Genomic DNA, 18,229 nt, shown 5'->3' with positions numbered 1-18,229 from the left:
CACACACACACACACAAACTCCGAGAGGAAGCCGCAGCATAAACATACCAACAAGGAAAAAAACACAAATCTGCAGTCAGACTACACAGAGCAGGACAACACTTCAAAGTGCAGGGGTTTGAGAGGAAGAAGCAGCAGAGCAGCAGAAGAGGAGGGAAAGGAAAACCAGGAAGGAGGAGAGGGGAGTGAAGGAGAAAACGGCCATGGCAGGCACTCAGGTCCGGCGGCTGTTGGCCTTTCTGCTGCTGCTGCTGCTGGGAACCAGTTCAGGGAATGCCCTCAGACTCAGGAGGAGAGGACTCAGTCAGAAGGTGAGAAGCTTTTTGAACTCAACCTCATCAGTGTTTTTTTTTTTCTTTTTTTTTTTTTTATAAATAATTAAATTGAATGAAATTGGCCTACATAACTTTTTGGCTAATTGAAAAGTTTGTTGAGTTGGGTGTCCTCAAGCAAAATATACTTTAAAATCACCTGACTCAAAGGCAAACTAGGTAGAATTTTTACCTTCAATTTACAGCTTCAAAATGAGCAGTAATTGGGAGAACAGAGGCTGTCATTGCTGTTCTTGGCTCAGCACTGCAGAAACTACACTTTGTAACTTTTGGAGGAGGGTAAGAAAACCAACACATCCCAATGCCTCCCCTTGATTTCAAGAGAGTGCTGTAAAAGTGAATTACAATCTGCAAATAGTGCAGTAGCACACATACACAAAATAAAATTACACTTGTTAATACAGCCTGGAATATGTTCAAATATTCACCCTTCCTCCTTCACTATGAACTAGTCCTACACTCTCTCTGTCCTCCCTAAAGTCTTAGGTCCTCTAACCCTGAGCTTCATAACTCTCTCTTAATTTACATTTAAGGCAGATTTATGAAGTAGCATTTCTGCTCTCTGCTTCTCTTCATCCATTCCAGCACTGAATGTCTCTGTAGAAAACATCAGCTGAAGTCTGTCTTGTTTCTTAATTCTTTCTATCCCTCTACATAATAACTCATATGAACTGATCAAAGCTTAAAAATATAATGCCTTGAAAAAGCAATTATTCTTTGTTTTTATTTTTTTCTCAATGATAATTTTTCACATTATGAAGCAGTCATTATACTGACACCAAGGGCCTGGATTTATTATAGACCAAACCTGTTTTAAAAATGGCTGCCCCAATGAATGTACCCACTGTAGAATTGAGCAGAACTTGTTCATTAATACATTTATGATGCAGATATATTTTGCAGCTTTTTAGTGGTGAAATGTGACTTACTGGGATTAATTTTAGTTGATATAAATGGCACGGTGGCGCAGCAGGTAGTGTCGCAGTCACACAGCTCAAGGGACTTGGAGGTTGTGGATTCAAGTCCCGCTCCGGGTGACTGACTGTGAGGAGTTTGGTGTGTTCTCCCTGTGTCTGTGTGGGTTTCCTCCCGTGGTCCAAAACACACGTTGGTAGGCGACTCAAAAGTGTCCATAGTGAATGTTTGTGTGTTGCCCTGTGAAGGACTGGCGCCCCCTCCAGTGTGTATTCAGTATTGACTCGGAATTGGATAAGCGGTTACAGATAATAGATGAATGAACGAACGAATGAATAACTGACATATACATGCCTTACCCATACAATTTACCTTACTTAGATACTGCTGATGGTTTGGACAAGCTTTACAGGATGTTGGGGTAAAAAAAATTAAATTTAAATCATGACACACTGCAGCACACACTGTTTTGAAAAAGCAGATATTTTGAGTTTGTGATTCACATGAACCAGGTTTTAACTATTTTTATACATGTGGAAAAGTTTAGTTTTTTACTCAAAAGAGAGAATATTTGGCTTCACTCTTTCCGTATGTCCCCAGTTTTCCCTATATCACCCAGGGCAATGCTGGCCTATTCAGGTGCCCATTAGCTGGTGTTAAAGAATTAGGCAATTAGCGTTCTCCTCCAAGTGCATTCAGCTGTCCAGTGATGTTTCAGTCTACTGACAATTGCTGGAAAAGAATGCTTTTGTGGCTAGATCCTGGATATGTCAAGACTTTCTGTCAGACTGGTGAAAGTGACAGGAAGGTAAGAGTAAAAGAAAGTGAGCTTTCCCACAGTTTAATTGTTTTATAGAAGAGAATTGTGAGAGCCAGTGGCAACTGCCAAGCCAGCACTGTTCTCTGTGTGGGCCTGACACAGTCCAAGAGCTAATGCCGTCCAACTGGCACTCACCTCACTCGTAACTGTAAGCAGCCATGGACACTTGATTCTATTAGAATGTCTTGTATTGGGCAAGAAATGCTGGTGCCTTGAGATGTGTGTTTCAGTGGACCAATTCGATGCATAATCTGAAAGCAGCCTTGTAGCACCCACCCAGTTTCTGTGTGACAGAAAGAACTGATACCTGTTATTATATCCACAACTTGCTCCTGTCTTGACACTTTCTATGGACAAGCAATTTCTGCATGCCATCATCAATGAAGCCTGAACACTAAGCAACCAGCCTCCTGGGACACAGCGATAGCAAGACAGCTAGGCTAAAGGTTAAGCTGGGGTTCCTGTCCTCCATCCGTAGTGTGAATTCGGAGTCAGCGTCCAGATTCAAAACTGGCAATCCACGGATTTAACTCAAATATGCACATCAATCCTTTTTACATCCTTTAAGGCAGAGATTGGGCCTGGCTAGCTAGCAAAACTAGTGATCACGTAGCATGACATTTCTCAGACTATTCTGCAGTCTTCAGTAATAAATCTGCATGTGCCTGAGATAAATATATAGTAGGCATGAATAGGCTGAAAATTATAGTATGGCAGGCAATAATAATAAATTAGTAACCTGCCACAAATACTTTCTTTATAATGATGGTGTTCTATTGAATGAACTCATAAATGAAACCCTTGGTTTCCTAAAGGACCTTTAAATGGATAGACATTTAAGAAGCTATCTTGGTAAATAAGATGAGCGTGAGGAACCTATTTAAAATGTAAGTAACCTCCTTAAGACACACAAGAAGGTTTAAGGTCTGTGCTATCTACAATGATGGAACAGTGATTTCTCCAAACACATTTACAGCTGAGGTGCCCTTGAGCAAGACACCTAACTTCCAACTGTTCCCTCGGTTCTGTGGCTTAAAAATACCTTTTGAACACATGATTGCCAATTTCAGGACTCCAACTGTGAATGTGAGAAGGGCAGCGTGAACATGGGAAGTGCCATATATGTAACTAATGTTCTGTTGAACCATCTAATCCTGTTTATTTGAAATGATTACCAATAGATCCCTATGCTGAGAAATGTTGAGTTCCAACTGCAATATGATACTGACCAGATTTTCATTTCAGGAAGAGGAACTGCATTTGAGGTCCATTATTAAATCAGCATAATTTACTTACTCTGTTTTACAATGACCTGCTATATTTTTTTCTAAAGCTGGTGGTGATTTGCACTCCATAGGAGTACAGTGATACGTCATGAGAGTACTTTCTTTTCAGCCATGATACACAAAATATCCATTACAATTTGACAGAAGTTAATACTTAATTATATTGAATTCCTTTTGTCCAGTAACGATACAAGCAAGGATTGTTTGCCTGTGCAAGTGTCTGTCTTAGAACATTTATTGGTTTTTTTTCTTGGTCTGCAGAGCATTTTAACAAGACACACAATGCTTGAAATGCTTGTCAGGGCATGTGTGGAGATGTTTGACCTTCATGACATCCTTTCCATCCATTCATCTCTCTGATCCACACTGACTTTTGGCAGGTCTTACAGGAACTAAAGTGGCTGACAGGTGTTTTGAGGTTGTTAGTCTGCAAGGGGTTCATCATGACATTTTCCAAATCCTTCTTCCTCTAGTCCATGAGCACTAAGATATTTTAAAACACTGAACAATGTAGAGACAGATTTTTCCTCAGACATTTATTTTGATTTTGTTTTCCAGATGTGAGGTATTTAATGAGTCTAGCTCGCCCATTGATGTTTAGCAATGTGAATGTTCTCCTAACGGGAGGGCCATTTTTTAAAATTGTTTTTGATAAAAAGCATTAATGTCCTAGCTTCAGGCGATACTTATCAAAATTATGCCTTAAAACTCTGTCACTGAGTGGAGACGTGGAGTAGTCATGTGCTTGCTGTTCTGGGATTTGTGCAGTAATCCCAATCACCTGAGGAGTGTATGTTTCAGAACACTGTAATATTTATTAGATAAGCTCCTCATGAGCACCCACTCAAAGCACCACAGTAGTTAAGATGGTGTACTTAAACTTAAATGTGTGTCTACATCTTTAGTTAGATCTAGTCCAACTGCTGCTACATATGCAGATATATTTTCTTGCACCATTCTTTGAACACCTGTAGGCTCTTCTCTATGTCAGCCAAGCTGAACCATAATCCTGGAAATGGATTCAGTCTGTGCTGGAGTTGTCCATATGTCTAGACATGAATCACCTTATAAAGGATCTGAGGAGAGGCCACTTGATAAACTTGAAGTAGGCCAAATATGAAAGTAAATGTCACATAAGATATTAGAAAAAGAAGACATGAGAGCATATGTGGAGAAGATAATTTTATGGGAAAAGAAGCCTGGACAAGCACAGCATGGACAACATGGATGTGGAATAATGTCTGTTTTGTGTTTTATAGGCATGCACATTTTTTTGCTTTCACCACGACTGTGGTGTTTTGCCAGACTAGAAACAGTCCCTCAAATACAAGCAAAGAATCAGTTCTAAGTATACTATGAGCGGAGATGACTAATCCTAGACCACCAGAGCTGTCATTTTAGATACAGCATAAAGAATGAAAGCTAACTGCCTTTAATGTAGAGATCAGAAGCTCAGTTATTAATTTGTCCTGTTATCTTTGGAAACCCACTGACATGTCCAAACACTATCTGTTATGGCCTGTGGTTGTATGCTGTGTTTATGCTGGCACTCCATACAAGCCTAGACAAGCCAATGAACATCACCATTCTCTGCAGCCCCCATTAATGAAGTGGCCGTAATCCTTAAAGTGTGCAGTCATGGGAGGAATTTGGGAGTTGTTTAAAACCAATATCAACAAAAGAAATACTACATCAATATAGAATTGTGTTACTGTCCAAACATGTATGAACTTGTCTGAAAACTTGAAGTACTGACCAGAGGAAATTCTGAAAAAAAAAAAAACTCTCTAAACTTCAATCTTTAAGTTTTTGGCATTTTGGATATGCTTGGCTTTTAGACAGCAGTAATCTGATATTTAGGCTAGATGTATAGTGTAGATAAAATATTTCAGCTACAGCTCCTTGTATCATCAGGTAGTTTTCAAGACTTGGGCCTACATTGGCCCAAAAACACTAAATGCGGCAGTGGATTAATCAGAGCTTACATGAAATGACAAACGTGGTCTCCTGTGACCTCTCTGACCATCTTGAAAGGCAATGTGGCCAGCAAACATTAGCATCACAAAGCACCTGGCATCACCACATTAGAGCAGAAGAGAAAAACAGATAAGGCCCTAGCTGGCTCAAATATTCACTTAAACACACAAACATAGATCACAGGAACAGTTATTCCAGAGAGGAAGAGGATACTACTATTCATCCTGATGCTGAGTCTCTTGAGAGGTTGTTTGTGTAGTTAGACCAGTAATGAATGGAGTAAGCATAGCTGGGACATCTATTTCCGCTGTAACGTACACTGATAAAGGCATCACAGTAAGACCTCTACTGTAGAGGTGGGCAGTGTAAAAGAGTTGTTATTCATATTATGATAAACTGCATCACACTAGGCTTTAAATCTGTGTACTTTTTTGTCTCTTCCAACTCATTTAACCTCTGAATACTGTGATCCATATTGTGTACCGAAGATTCCACACTTAGAAAATGTTTCCTATACAACATATATATATTTTTTTGCCATATTACACACCTCTATTTCACAGCTAACTCACTGATCAGTCTGCATCTGTGTCCAAAGGTATGGATTAGCCCCTGGTTGGTTGCTCCGCCCAATTAGTCCAAAAATGAAACTGCTAATAGAAGTCATCATTTTCTGCCTGATATGTGGCCCTGATTTTCTGTGGCACTCATGTAGCCAGTGATCCGTATTTCAGTGGGGTAGTTTGCATCAGGTGCATTTCCATTAATCAATGGTAGGAAGCTATTTCTATAACCTAGATTACAACAGCTCTGTAGTGGGGAACATCTCTGCCCTTCATAAGACAGCTTACTTTCTCATTCCCAATTTGTGCTGTATCAGCCTCTGGATAAGAGCTTTTGCTATACATGTAAATGTCAGCCACAATGCAAAAGTACACCTATATTCCTGAGAGCTAAAAGTTCAGTTATTATACACTATGTCATTGCTGTCTTACATTATGGGTCTGTTAAACTTAAGCCGTAACTTAGACTACATTCTCCCTTCAGTGGAAAAATCCTCATTCATAATGTTGGGCAATCCAGGACTCGGCTTAATGCCTGTCTGGGAAAATAAGTGTATTTGTAGTCATTGCTTATCCAAATGTTTCCTCTAAAGACAAAGGTACTTTTGTTGTACTTGTCTAGGAAGGCCGTACACCAGATATTAAAATACTGCGTTAAGGTTTCGAAACAAAACACAAGTGGTCATTTTCCGACGTGACTGGATGGAGCTCCATGATGTCAGAGAATGTTGTTTCGCTGCTCCACTGCCCAGTTATAGCGGGGCTTTAAATCCTTCTTTATGTCTGGCACAAGGAATCAAATGTTTTCCCAAGTGCAGTTGTTCATTCTATTGACAATGCATTTTAATGATGTTTAAACATCTCAGCTCGAGTGTAGATGAATTCATGAAATCATGACCTAAGTGGAAGCAAACTCCAGGCAGTTAGTGTAAAACTAAAGTAGACAAACCTGAGAGCGCAGGGAACACCCAAGTGTTTCAGTTTGGCCGTGCTACATAAGGAGGACCACTCAAGCTTAGCCACATTACTTTAACTGATGCAATATATCAACCATGAGAAGAGAATCGACTATAAACCCTCTGCATTGGCACTCAACCCAGCTATCCAAAATGCATGTGTGGATTACAGTTAAGATATAAAGACTTAAATACTGTGTCACAGTTACCGTGCCAAACATTTGCTTTCATTTTAGCAGTTGCTTTCGAAGCAAAGCCACTTGCTGAATAAACAAGCCTCTTTTTAAAATTGAGTGCAGAGTATAAAGGCATTAAGAAATCACAGAGAGGCAGCCTGCCTCACACTGTTATAAAGCTTTGCAAGACAGCACAGCAAAGTAACATACCAGCATATTTGCTTTTGGAGAAGCTCTGGTCTGGATTTTCAGCAGCAGAATGTAGGTTAGTTTACACTTGGCTAGACTTGGACTGGAAGAGATATAAAGCAGCACTGGACTGCAGTCAGGGCAGGGCAAAAGACAAAGAGGAAGAGAGAAAAAGGCACCCGGGAGAGGGGAGAGTGAGAGCAAATAGCAGACAGAAAGAGAGATATCTACTGAGAGAAGAGGATTTTTCCCTAAACAGTACCTCTTTTGCAACTGGAAACCTATTCAGGGCCTTTGTAGAGTCAGCCCACATCCCTCAGCTCATGCACAATGGAAATAAGAGGAACGATGTTGAAAAGCCCCATGACATTCTTAGGAAGAAAAGCCTCTTGCGTTTGTGTGAATTCCTGAAAACCACATCCTTTATGCTAGTACTGTTCTTCCAGGCATACAGTGATAGCACTAAATCCCTCCTGCTGAACTTTGACCTCAGCCAGGGGTCTTTACCTCTTTACCTTACCTCTGCAGAACATTGAAAGAATGCCTTGGTTTCTTTACAGATCTGACAGTGTTTCACACAAGTGCAAATTTCTGGCAAAGCTACAGTACAGCCTCCACCCAGACTGAACAGAGGAAGGGGCCTCTCACAGGACTTGATAATATAGCATTCATATGTATCTGTGGAGCCTTAGTGCACTGAGTTCAGAACACACAAGTCTCAGAATAATCTGAACACAATTAATGGTTGATTAAGAGTTGCTGATGGATAATATTGTGGGAAAGAAGTTTACTTACATTCCAGGAAGAAAAACTGCTCCATAAAATGACAGATGTGGCTAGTTTAAATGTGAATATAATGGAGCAATTAAAGAGATTTTAAACATGTTTAGGAGGAGATATTGGCCTTCACAAACTCCCTCTCACTCAAGCATGTTGTAAGGTTGAATCTGGCTGAGATAAAAGTGGATAATATCCACAGTCTCTGGAGTAAACTGATAAACCACACCCAAAGAAATTCAGCTTGAGCCAAATTTTTTACAAATTACAGATGCCACAATTTTGTGTTTCCCATCTCCTGTCCTGCACTGTAGATCCCCATTCCATGTGCCCTCTAGTGGCCTTCCTGCCAATAAATATGCACATTAAATTAAAATAAAACAAAAAATTTAAAATGGGGAGATATTATATTCATTTCCCAGAAGCTAACACAGTTCCCTGGGGTTTTAATGAAACATCCATAAAATGTTTTAAAATGCATAAAATACAACAAGGATCGAACAACACAGCACAACAGCTTCGTATTAGTTATTTTCCTGGCAAATCTGATTTGTTCAAAACAACGACCTACTCACTAAATAGTGCACTATAAATATTTATAAATATAAATCTACTGCACAACTGCATTATGTGCTACATAGTGTAGAGGAAGATGTTTGAGGTTCAGCCCTAGTGGTGTGGCGGTGTAATTGTAGAGCGACGCAGATACCAACGCAGAAGTATAAATGCTCACAACTATGGAACGCTGTTGGTCTCTAAACGTGTTGGATTTTCCTTGTTCAAACGTAATGTATAATTTTATGTTAACACGCTAAGGTATTTATGTGTTAACGCGTTATGAACGTGTTAACACGTTAAGTTTGTGTATTTTGTGAATCATGATACTCTTTGTGTGTGGAGGTAGGGGAATTCATGTTTCTGTACTACGGTTCGTAGGCGTGGTCTGCGTCGACGCGACTCGTAGTTAAATTTCTGTAAAGGTATGCGTCAGGCTACTATGGAATATGGAACGCCGTTGGGCTCTAAACGTGTGAACACATGCGCGTTAACATGTTATTAATAATTGGAATAGTGATGCTTGTTTGATATAAAATTATGAAAAGCTTTACAACTTTTTATGAAGTTATATAATAATATGCATTTTTACAAATTTTAAGGTATTAAACCAGAGTCTTTTATTGTGAAAAATAAACTTCCAGTTGCTATGGGGATCAGCTTACTAGTATGGCTGTCTTCACACTGCTCACGTAGGGCTCAACGTAGCCATAGGTCAGCGCTTAGCTCACTGTGTTATGAATAATTCAGATGAAACCTAGGGACTATGTTAACAAAAGATTTAGGTTTCGTGTCAGCTACAGTGTGTGATGTAAACCCTATCATGAATATTTAAGTACGCCCGGATTTGAGGCCTCCCATTGGCGAAATCCTTAAGAAGGGTGTGAAAAAGGTGTCATTTTTGGTCACGTTATCACAATAAAATTTTACGTGTTAACACTCAAATTTTTAATAACGTGTTAACGCGCATGTGTTCACACGTTTAGAGCCCAAAGGCGTTCCATACACAATGGCGTAGACTTTGCCTCGAGTCAACGCAGAAGTATAAATTGGGCTTGGTCACAGCACATTTCAGTGCAAGAGGAGCAAGCAGAAGAAACTTTGGTTTTTAGACTTTTTTTTCTCTATTCTCATTTGCTTCATATTTAATGGAGTAAGATATAACATAAAGTAAGAATGGCTCATTTTATTCCATGTGTCCTAGACTTAGACAGCTCCAAAACCTTACACGGTAGTCTTATTTAAGAGTTTGTGGTCTTGTATGCACTCCAGATACAAACATTAATGGGAAAATGCACTATAATGTATTTTTTACTTTTGTCCCCTAAATATGTCCCCTTTAATATAGTGGTACAAAATAATTACAACCATAGCACAATTTACTGTGTGCTCGCTCAGAGTAAAACATTGTGGCTGTTTTGAGCTGCTAGCAAGCACTGAAGGGTGAAAAGCCTGGCATGAGGCACCTGGTGTGAAAACTTACACAAGAAGCCATTCCAAGAAAAAACCCAGAGCACAAGTGCAACTTTTTTGATGTCACAAAACTGTGTCCACTGCTAAAATATAATGCAATTTAAACACAGTATAAACCTTGCGTAAATGTTGACTTTCTTGCTTACCTATGAAGAGGATTTCCAGTTTCGCTAATCATATATATTCCACAATTATTGATGATATAACCAAGTACTACCAAGAGGGGGTTTGCACAGTTGAGAAAACTGTGACTTACTGACATGTTAAGATGAGAAGTTGATTAATCAGCTGTCAGAGCAGAGTGTGGTGTGTTGCTGAAATGCTGCGTGATATATTTAAGTAAGAAATTCTCTCTCTCTGCATCCTCCAATCTTTTTCCAGGACTATGAGTATCCAAGCCAGTCTCAGTCCACTCAACACCAGAAGAATGACCGTTGCCCACCCCCACCACAGATGCTGCCTGAGCGGGCATGTGAAGTGCCAGGCTGCCGCTCTGACTCTGAGTGCGAAAGACATAAACGTTGTTGCTATAATGGCTGCATCTATGCCTGTCTGGAGTCAGTCCAGCCTCCACCAGGTGAGAATACACACTCACTCACACACAATGGTACAAGTGTATACACACGTACAGCAAGCTCAGCCCAGTGCAAATCATCTATTCTACACATTCATATCCAGACGTTTGGATATACCTCTTCTAATGATTGATTCCCACACTTTTAAGGTGCACAGCCTCCATGGATATGTCCTGATAATACAATGGAGAAGGTGCACATGAATCTAAGGTCATTATGCCCAGGAAATGCCCTAAGGACTAATATTGGGCTGTGATGCAGTGAAACTGTGCTCTCTGGAATAAAGCAGTTCTTTGCCTGTCCATTCAAAACAACTGAGAGGAGTTGAATTGGAGGTTGTGTTCCTGAATAAATCATCCTTTATCAGTCCCTGATTTCACAGCAATGTTTCAACATCTCATTGAAAGCCTTCCCAAAGGAGTAGAAGCAACTCAGCGAAGAGGAAGAGACTCTGTTAGTGCACATGATTATGCACCCAGTGGAAATTTGACCACAGCATAAAAATACACATGACGATATGGACCAGATTAAATGAAATTGTGTGCTTATGTAGTACTCTTTCAGATATGCATTACATAAAATAGGATCCTAATTATGTGCTGATCACTGTTTGTATTGTTCTTTTATTGCTCAGTGCTGGATTGGTTGGTGCAGCCAAAGCCACGGTGGTTGGGTGGAAATGGCTGGCTCTTAGATGGACCAGAGGAGGTTCTACAGGGTGAGTATTAATGCCTGGGGTCTTGTAATGAACTAATACTCTGAAACCCCGCCTGTTGTAATCACAGATATTCAGCTGATTATGACTATATGTTTATTTCATCTCAGACAATCAATGTCTGTTTTGTCCACTCTATGCACAAATGTACAACCATCAAAGGGCTAATTGGCTGATTAGCTCATGATCTTGCTTCCAAGCTGACAAAACTCAGTAGCTCCCAACAGAAGACAGACACAGCTTGAACTCAGATAAACAATTATTACCCATTGTTGCACTTCCGTGTATAGTGCAAATCAAAATGTACTTTTTGATTAATGTTTTTTTCCTAATACAATATATATTATGCCCTTCAAAAATGTTTTTCTTTCTTTTATTTACCTTATTCCAAAAAAAAACATGTGCATTCTGTTAATTGCAAAGTCAACATACAGCTATATATGCTAATTAACTTAAAAAATTGGTATCACATGATTATGTGGCCTACAAAGCCCACATTCTATAATCTTATTGTATATAGTACATTGTTTCATGCTGCATTGTTGCACAGCTACAGTCTGAGAGGGACAGTGTCATTTAGTGTATTCTTGCATTAATAAACCTAATAAACTTATAAAATTATTAGAACCATGCTTGTTTGAGCAGAGAAATCACCAGTCTGTGCACGATACCTGGCCTCCAGAACCCGAACTAAACAACTGTGTTGTAGGAGACTGTCTTATATATTCTCATCATCAGAGTATTAAAATGAAACTTCATAACTGTGGTTTAATGCATGAGTTTCACAGGTACAAAAACAAACAAGACACCAAAACATCCTCGCTACCTGCCTCTCAGGGTGCCATCTTTCCATCACCAAGAGAACAAACTTTAGCTAGATTCTGTTTAGCTCAGTTTCCAGTTCAATTCATTCTTATCGAGTTCTTAACTACTTTCAATTTCATTGCTTTCCTCCTCTTTGTCTTGCCCAGCCATGTGAATAATGTATGTGTGTAAGCCAAGTTGTGGTATTAGCCAGTATTACTTTGTGTGAGCCATGGCAATCCACAAAGTTAATCAAAAGCAAATACATCTAGCTTCAACCAATTTCCAAGTTTCTTCAACTGGATCAAATGGAAAAAAAAATTAAAAATCTGTCACTCAAACTGTACTTCAGTTTCTAGCATCCTTAGGTAGACCCTTCTACATTATATTGCAAAAAGTATTCACTCCAACCCAAATCATTGTATTTAGATGTTCCAATAACTTCCATGACCACAGGTTTATAAAACCAAGCACCTAGGCATGCAAACTGCTTCTACAAACATTTTTGAATGAATGGGTCATCAGGAGCTCAGTGAATTCCAGTGTGGTACAGTGAATCCCCACAGTCATGGGATTTCCTCGCTACTTAATATTCCTCAGTCAACACTCAGTGGTATTATCACAAAGTGGAAACAACAGCAACTCAGCCATGAAGTGGTAGGCCATGTAAAATGACAGAGCAAGGTCAGTGGATGCTGAGGCATACTGTGCGCATAGGTCGCCAACTTTCTGCAAAGACAACCACTAAAGACCTCCAAACTTCACATGGCCTTCAGATTAGCTGAAGAACAGTGCATAGAGAACTTCATGGAATGGGTTTTCATGGCCAAGCAGCTGTATCCAAGCCTTACATCACCCAGCTCAGTGTAAAGTCACTGGACTCTAAAGCATTGGAGACATGCTCTTACAGGAGACATGGTATGTTACATGTAAGAGCATGTCTCTTACATGTAACATACCAGGAGATACATTACATACTAAGGCAAGGATCTGTTTTCCATTTTTTTAAATTAGGGATCACCTCAAAATTAAGATGACTATAAATGAATAGATTATGTCTTTTGTGGTGGCCAAACACAGGCAAATCAGAAGCAAAACACAGGCCAACAAAAATACAAAAATACAAACAACTACATAAAAATATTTCTACTTTGACTGCTTTTTTATAGCTGAGGCATGCAGCACTACAGAGGATGGTGATGAACCCTTACACTGTCCTACTGGGTATGAATGTCACATCATCAACCTTGGAAACCCCTCTGCTGGGATCCCCAACCGAGGACAGTGTATCAAACAGCGAGGAAATTCAGGTCAGTCTCAATTCCACTGATTTGTTCAGTTCAAATATTTCCATGTCTTTCAGTCCTCAGAAATAAACCAGAAGTCCGCTCAGTATAATAACTTTATCTACATTAATATTATTATTAAGAAATAATAAAGCCATAAAGATAAGCCCTTAAACACATAAATTCATATACAATATGCAAAGAGTTAGTCATTCCTGTTCAAGACATGTTTTATGGGTTTTCTAAGTGAAAAAAATAGTAGTTGTGCTCCCACAACTGTGTATAGCACCAGTTAGCTTCCTCTCATTTTGAAAATCAGCAAAACATGCCATTTGACCAGGGATGTTAAAATTTTGCAAAATACATGATCTGATACAGTGTACAACTTGTATCACCTCTTTGGACCACAACCCTCCCTTTGTATCAGTGTGCTGGTGTCATCCTTTTGATACTAAATGCACTTGTCGGAACTGTTCTCCTCTAGATGGGCGTAGCCTGAGGTACAAGTACGTCAAAGATTACAAGGATTACTTAGGTCAGTATGACCACCAATTTTTATTTATAGCCTTTGTAATATTAGACAAAGGGAGGAAGTATCTGAGCATAAACCTGATCCACTTTCAAGTATCTCTTTAAATTATGACATTTCTTTCAAACAGGTAGTAACTCCAACAATGCAGTGGGCTACGAGAAACATTACAAGTATATAGGATGAAAGACAAGTGAGTTTTCTCTCTCACACACACGGTCTTTTTTTAACAATAATAATAGATTGAAAATATGTATTGCATAAGCAATGGCCTTTGAAATCTAAATGATTATAAAACCTTTGTGAAATTGTAAATATATATTGCAATATGCACAAAATTACCCATACTTATACTTGGAAATGAATATTGAAATCAGTCAAAATCACAGGTCCTATATATTTATGTAATGCAATGCTACCTGTCTCAGTCCTTTCTTGGCACTTTCAAAAATGTCATATGTAAGTTTTCCAGTCTTATTAATTTAAGACAAACATAATTAAAGTCATGCAAGTTTTGCAACTGGGGATATCTACAACTAGATAGCTATACAGACACTTGAATATGTTCCAATGTTTCCAATCCACTAACATCCAGTTAATATTCAGGAACTGATATTATTACAAACTTCCCTTTATATTTTATGTCAAAATATCATCAGAAAACATCTACATTTGTAACCATTCCACGTAACCTGTGGATAAGTATCTATAATATATGATATCTGTCACAGAAAAAGGACAACCTCAGATTATTTTTTTTTAAATCCCTAGTAGCACCCACCCAATAGCCCCAAACCCCAGATAAATAGATAAACAAATAAATAAAAGAGTAAGAAGATAAATTAATTAATAATTTAGGGGTTTTTTTTATAATAGTATATTAAATATATATATTTTAATGAGGGGGTGGGATCAGTCAGCAGGTATAGTCTAAAGTGAAACAAAGTAAGAAAGGAGGGGATTCCACTTAAAATAATATGCAGCAGTATTGGCTCTTAAAGTAAATCGTATCTTATCAAGTCTGAGATGCATGACATCAGGTATCCACATTGAAATTGAGTGAGGTTTTGTGGTTGGTTTCAAATGCTTCAGAGGAAGTATGTGCTAGGCTTCACTCTACCAGCTTGGTAACGTGATTGGGGAGATGTCGCTAATGGGTAGAAAAGACTAACTAGCGTGGACATCTCATATTCCTCATCCTGACTTAACTCTTGTCTTCCCTTAGGTGACCTCCACCATTCTTCAGACTCTTTCCAACAGAACTCAATCCTTCAACAATCAATCTAGTCCAGATGGTCTTTCTGTTCTGTCCGAACTACTTCAGTTTGGTGCTGTAAAATGTAGGTGCTAGAACAAAGAAAAAAAATTCAACATATACTACCTCTTCCAAAAAACAAAACCAAAGAGATAAATTATTATCAGGAACAGTTTAATAATGCTCTTCTGTCCCCACACACACTTGCTCTGTCACAATAACACAGAAACTATATAGTCTGGAAGCCAAAGATATTTAGAAAATCTTATTTAATTTTTTTTCCAGATATTTAACATGATCTATACCTGAATAGGGACCATACCAAAGAAACCTTTTTAGATCCCCTAATCCAGCAAACCCAGAGAAGCTATGTTTGGATAGAGTAAAGTATTTCAGCTCACACTAGAGTGAGAATGATTACTTATACAAGAATACTGCATGAAAATCTGTCCACAAACCCACCCACCCAAATGGTGAGTGAGGACTGGCAGGAAATGAGGACCATGTTCCACTCTGTTCTTTGTGGTCCCAGCAGGCCAACAGGAAGAGAGGCAGACTGCAGAAGGGATTTATGGCAAATTACAGTTAGGAGATCATGCGGTATACTGTATCCTACCTTTACTGGATGCCTCTCATTCTTCAAAAGGAGCAGTAAATGCTTCATTTAGCACTTCTTAAAACTCTTAATGCCATTAGACTGAATGGTAGAACTAATAGTTTCTGGATTTTACTATTCTCAGTCATCATGAGATAAATAAGGCCTAGCTCTCATTAAGCTCACATCTCTAATTTCAATTTCTCCAATGTTCAGTTGTTTAGACCTAATGCATAAAATCCTGAAAGGCATACTATTTAATTTTTTCAACCTAACCTGTAACTGGGAGACACTGGGAGGCACGGTGTGTTGCCCTGTGAAGGACTGGTGCCCCCTCCAGGGTGTGTTCTTGCCTTACACCCAGTGATTTTGGGTAGGCACCGGACCCATCGTGACCCTGAACTGGATAAACAGTTAAAGACAATGAATGAATGAATAATCTGTAACTGCCACATTAATAGCATATGTGCATTAAACATGGGCAGTAATTTCATTTGAGTGTTCCTTGAGTAGACCTGAGTAGAACGGTGACTTAAAACATGCATCAAATCAATGAGTCCTTTAAATCACAGGAGTCTCATTCATTTGGAAGCACAAGTAATAATAGACAAATTGGAGGGTCATAAATCAACTGTCTCTTGGTGTCATTTTTTTTTTTTTCCTATATACAGGGCTTTTATTGTCTGTGCAAATCTACCATATGTGTCAGATAGCATGCTGAGATTAAGTTAGCGTTAACATGTTTTTCTTTAAGTTACAGTGACTGCTTATGTGAAAATGCAACATGCATGGCTTTAATCAAAAACACCTTTTTAAGATATATATCTTTATATATAAAATTCAGAATACGGCAGACAAACAAAATCTGGAGGATTTTAAAAAATTCCAAGCATTTAAAAACACAAACCGAAATGAGGATATTGCTCTATTGCTGCTTGGAACACACTCTAAATTCAGGAGAGCGCTAACTGCATGAAAGAAAACACAGACCGAAAGTGTTGCAGGACTAAATCTAAGTAAATGATGAGAAAACATTTTCAGAATTTTATATATGTATATTTTGTTTTATTTTTATCATGCATGTTGCATTTTCACCAAAGCAGTCACTGTTATAACTTAAAGGAAAAACACATTTATATATATTTAAAAAGATTGTTTCACTCAAAATGTTTTGCATTTACGTAGGATTCAAAAATCAGTCTCATTACAGTTTATGCAACAAGTTTCTTAAGGGGAGTGTTGTGTGAAGGATGCCTATCTGAAAGCAATGCAGTAAAATCCAAACCTGTTTATTCACAAACAGTGCCTTGTCCATTTCACATGGTGCTCTAGTATTCTTGTAATACATATTCAATGAATAAGCTCATGGTTCATCCCAAACACTTCAGCCTCTCCACACTCAGATATAAGCTATGGGAGCCTGAATGGAAAAGGACCAAACCATTCATAAACTTAATCAAACCTGAGCTGCAATAGTACCAATGTACAAAATGCATTCCCAAATAAAATGTCTGATCAACTTTTCTGCTGCCCACTGTGATTATTTAATAAATAGCCTTGAGTCCCTACCAATATTGCATCATTATATATATATATATATATACACACACACGTGTGCTGGTCATAAAATTTGAATATCATGAAAATGTTTTTTCAAAAAGTGAAACTTGTATATTATACTCATTCATTACACACAGACTGATATATTTCAAGTGTTTATATCTTTTAATTTGATGATTATAACTGACAACTAATGAAAACCCCAAATTCAGTATCTCAGAAAATTAGAATATTGTGAAAAGATTCAATATTGAAGACACCTGGTGCCACACTCTAATCAGCAAATTAACTCAAAACACCTGCAAAGGCCTTTAAATGGTCTCTGTCTAATTCTGTAGGCTACACAATCATGGGGAAGACTGCTGACTTGACCGTTGTCCAAAAGACAACCACTAACACACAATCAGGGCAAGACACAAAAGGTCATTGCTAAAGAGGCTGGCTGTTCACAGAGCTCTGAGTCCAAGCACATTAATAGAGAGGCGAAGGGAAGGAAAAGATGTGGTAGCAAAAAGTGTACAAGCAATAGGGATAACCGCACCCTGGAAAGGATTGTGAAACAAAACCCATTCAAAAATGTGAGGGTGATTCACAAAGACTGGACTACAGCTGGGGTCAGTGCTTCAGGAACCACCACACACAGACGTATGTAAGACATGGGTTTCAGCTGTCGCATTCCTTGTGTCAAGCCACTCTTGAACAAGAGACAGCGTCAGAAGTGTCTCGCCTGGGCTAAAGACAAAAAGGACTGGACTGCTGCTGAGTGGTCCAAAGTTATGTTCTCTGATGAAAGTAAATTTTGCATTTCCTTTGGAAATCAAGGCCCCAGAGTCTGGAGGACGAGAGGAGAGGCACAGAATCCATGTTGCTTGAGGTCCAGTGTAAAGTTCC

At 38.7% G+C, this 18,229-nt stretch overlaps 1 protein-coding gene across 2 annotated transcripts; it reads left to right on the top strand.

The window, feature by feature from the left end:
• wfdc1 (WAP four-disulfide core domain 1) lies at positions 1-17,443 on the top strand. 2 transcript variants are annotated; one of them, XM_066685536.1, is made up of 7 exons: positions 1-311; positions 10,401-10,596; positions 11,229-11,312; positions 13,283-13,423; positions 13,884-13,934; positions 14,059-14,121; positions 15,154-17,443. In XM_066685536.1, exons 1-6 carry the CDS (start codon positions 204-206, stop codon positions 14,112-14,114), a joined length of 636 nt encoding a protein of 211 aa, XP_066541633.1. In that variant the 5' UTR covers positions 1-203; the 3' UTR covers positions 14,115-14,121; positions 15,154-17,443. The 2 variants fall into 2 exon arrangements, with proteins under 2 accessions (XP_066541633.1, XP_066541635.1); XM_066685538.1 differs by lacking the exon at positions 13,884-13,934.
• Positions 17,444-18,229: the final 786 nt, after the last annotated feature.

The sequence above is a fragment of the Hoplias malabaricus genome, chromosome 11, assembly GCF_029633855.1.
Source record: "Hoplias malabaricus isolate fHopMal1 chromosome 11, fHopMal1.hap1, whole genome shotgun sequence".
Taxonomy (NCBI): Eukaryota; Metazoa; Chordata; class Actinopteri; order Characiformes; family Erythrinidae; genus Hoplias; species Hoplias malabaricus.
This window is presented reverse-complemented; position numbering and strand designations above follow the sequence as displayed.